Source organism: Penaeus vannamei, unplaced genomic scaffold, assembly GCF_042767895.1.
Source record: "Penaeus vannamei isolate JL-2024 unplaced genomic scaffold, ASM4276789v1 unanchor775, whole genome shotgun sequence".
Classification (NCBI taxonomy): domain Eukaryota; kingdom Metazoa; phylum Arthropoda; class Malacostraca; order Decapoda; family Penaeidae; genus Penaeus; species Penaeus vannamei.
In genome coordinates, this window is record NW_027213779.1 from 1,272 (window position 1) to 5,000 (window position 3,729).

Here is a 3,729-nt window from a genome sequence, read left to right on the forward strand (position 1 = left end):
GTGGTTGGTGATGTGGATGCAGGACTGGGAAATTACGTCGGATCTCCAGTGACCTTAGGTGGGTGAGGCCCCTCTTCTAGTGATCAAAGTTGGGCAGATCAAACCCAGGGTTTATCCTTAACCATATTGATGAGCTCCTGTAATGGGATATGGTCAATCTAATGGCTGGCAAGATATACTTGAAGCGGTTCTTGGTGGTGACTCATGAGTGTCTAGCTCTGTGCTGTGGGTGTTGGCTTGTGCCAACAGCACGGCCTCCTATTAGCACATTCTTATCTACTGGAGATTCTTCCCTTTCCTTGCATCTGGCACTAAGGGAAAGTTGCAGTCAATAATAGGTTCTTTCATTCAGGCTCAATATTCCCAAGGGTATTTGACATTCAGACATTGATGTTGATCATCTCTCAGTTCATTCTTATAGGTGGATGAGTTGATATGCTTACAGTTCAACCTTGGATGCCAACGGCGTGGTATTGGGAGGGTTTTCTGCCTCAAGCGGGAAGTAAGAGTGAGTGAGTGTGTGTGTGTGTGTGTGTGTGTGTGTGTGTGTGTGTGTGTGTGTGTGTGTGTGTGTGTGTGTGTGTGTGTGTGTGTGTGTGTGTGTGTGTGCGTGTGTGTGTGTGTGAGAGAGAGAGCGAGAGAGAGATAGAGAGAGAAAGAAAGAAATAGGGAGAGTATTATTTCTCAAAATCATACATCTATGAAATAAAAATTAATAACTTACGTGTAATAATATGCCCTCTCGGCAAATATGAGCAACATTACGATAGTATACAATGTTCCCCAGAAAAAGGTCTGTTGCTTGTTCTTGATATTGTTCACGATGGACCGAAGGCTCTCGGACAGTTCAACACCCAACCAGAATTTGCCCTTTGGAACGTCATCATTTTCCTCCTGGGTCAGCACTTCCTGTCGGGCTTCGTCATACTCCTTCCGGGCCGCCTCGGCAGCGAAACCTCCAGTGGGGATCTCACCATACAAGCTGAAGCGAGAATTGCTTTTACGCGACATCTCCCCCACATTAATCTGTACATGGTTAAAGACGTCACTCCTCGTATTGAATATCTTTTGGAACTGTTCAAAGTTGATGGGCTGGTCAACACTGACGCCAACTGACTGCAACATTGTCTGCACAATGTTATTGAGGTCTTGGTTCTTGCTTTCGCTTCCCAGGGTAGACCTTCAGGGGGAAAGATGGACAATTAAATTTAAAGCATCATACAATAGACGAATATCAGTAAACCTTATACACGAAAACATTTAAAGTCTCTCATTTATGAATATATGGCATATTTAATCTTAGTATCAGTGATTGATTTATATATTTATCGCCGTTATCTTTAAGCTGTTTTAAAGCTTATTTCGCTCAAAGTTGATATCTAAAACTTTTCCATTGCCTTTGTCTACCTCCTTCCCTCTTTTTCAATTCTCCCCCTTGCTATTTAGGCAAGGGATTGACTGTGCATATGGGGCTGCACATCATTTAACAGGCAAGGAAGGACAGTACTGTACATGATGTACAGCAGCTGCATGTTAAAGATTAATTGCTCTAGTAAAGTAGGGTGGATATGTGAAATATAAATACGCACACACACACACATGCACACACACATGTCTTCATGTGTGTGAATATGAACGATGTCACTTTGGAAGTTCTCTGTAAGAACTGTAGTGTCTGGCTGCACTCACCTGACCATGCCTACCAAGTCGGGCGCAGACAACTGGCCTGTGCGGGAAAGGTCGTAGATGTTGAAGATGAGTTTAGCTTTCTCCTCTGGCTTCCCGCGAGCGAACACAACCATCACGTCCCAAAATTCCTTAAGCGTAATAAAACCATTACCGTCCTGGTCCATCAGCCGAAAAAGCTGTGTGAATAAGGAAATTATTTATCAGACCTGCTGAAAAATTGCAACTGACACTATCAGTTTTATTTGAAATGCACAGCAAGATCTCCACAAGAATTTACCAGACCCTTCTTGGGCACAAGGCCCTCCACCTTTTAAGTTTCATCTTGGCCTTTAAATTCTTTGGCGTAATCCTGATCACTAGTCGAAAACAAGGAAATTAAATATGAAAAAATGATGGTTATGACAAAATACTTCCTGCCTTTGGTGGGATACATCATCAGAAAGCTCTTATATAGCCCGTTACATGAATTTATACATCAAAAAGCTCTTATATAGCTTGTTACATGAATTTATACATCAAAAAGCTCTTATATAGCTCGTTACATGAATTTATACATTAAAAAGCTCATATAGCTCGTTACATGAATTTATACATCAAAAAGCTCATATAGCTTGTTACATGAATGTATCCTTTAATGTATCCAAAAGAATCATGGGAAGTGGTGGGGGAAGTCAGAGACTAAAATGACTTTTTCCTGACATCTGAAACAAGAAAATGAATATGCCTCAAGTGAATTTCGACTCTGCATCTTAATGCCCTAGGAACCAATATCAAAAGTAGAAAAAATCCCTTTATTTTTCAGTTAGGTACCTGATTACAATCTGTTTCCAAACAGAAGGGAATTGTGCCATGGTGTCCCTAGGTGCACGAGCTAAATTTTAGCATTGTCCTGGACCCAGGTTTCTTTCCTTTCAGCCGCCACCCCCTAAACCACACAGCTGCCAATGCTGCGATGAAGTTTAAATATCAATAGTATTCAATGTGTTATTTAGAGACTTGTAGTACCATATTGTTATAAAGACCATGAAGAGCCAGTTCAAAAACTGTCCTCTTCTAGAAATCAAACTATATGTCTCTCACATAGTAACATTTGCGCACTCTACACCCAAGACCCCTTGAAGGTCAACCATTTCACCTGCCAAGCAAGAGGCACGACCTCTCACCCGTGACCTCTGACCAGGCTCCTAACATCTCCACACAATCGACCTTAAGTCTCGGCCAAGCTCACATGGAGCCCCTCTGCCTCCAGGAGGCCATTTTACAAGACCATGCTGTCCTCCCGAGGAAAGCCCGCTACACATTCAATAACCACACTACTGTAAAAGTACTGTACATTCTCTAAGAAAGCAAGGACCCAGGATCCATGCACTTCCACAACCACCTATGTCTAAGGCTTGTTCTCATAAATGAGAGCCCATTAAACAGTTGGCAAAGCAGCAAATTTTGGCATTTTCACCATATTTGGTATCAGACTTCCTATGGGTCTAATGATTTCTTGAAATGGATTTGCAATTTTCTAAGATATAAAACCTGATCAGACAATATTGCTTTGAAGATAGTGAAAAATTAAAATGTATATATTTTATTGTTTAATGCACATTTTGATCCAATGGTCAAGAAAAGTGTTACAAACAAAACAACAACATAAATATTATTTCCTTTCTAATACTGATTTCAAATCTAATGTATCTTGTAAAGGGTGAAATAGAAAAGTTAAATAAAAGATATGATTTTGAGATTTGCAAAAGACATCAAGATGACTCATCCAAAATATTAGTTAACGTCTGTGAAAAAGACCGTCCTGTACACCAGGAAGTACAAACAGGTTAAACAAGTAATTTAAGATACACAAAACCATATACATAACACTAACCTGTTTAACGAATACGGAGTCAGGTAACATCCCCAATTGGTTGGCGAGCTCTACCTGCGTAAGTTCCATGGATAGGAAGTAATTTTTGTTGTGACTACCCATGGCAATTAGGTTTGCTGCCAAGTCTGCTTGCTTGCTGGATCCAAATGCCTGATTTGGGGCAGAAA

At 40.8% G+C, this 3,729-nt stretch overlaps 1 protein-coding gene across 1 annotated transcript in view; it reads right to left on the reverse strand.

Moving 5' to 3' along the window:
- Positions 1-724: 724 nt before the first annotated feature.
- Positions 725-3,729, reverse strand: part of LOC113809368 (dual oxidase 2) — a gene marked incomplete at its 3' end in the record, with an annotated part of 6,355 nt that continues 3,350 nt past the window's right edge. The window contains 3 exon segments of the mRNA XM_027360938.2: positions 725-1,180; positions 1,690-1,865; positions 3,563-3,712. Coding sequence (XP_027216739.2) covers positions 725-1,180; positions 1,690-1,865; positions 3,563-3,712 — 782 coding nt within the window.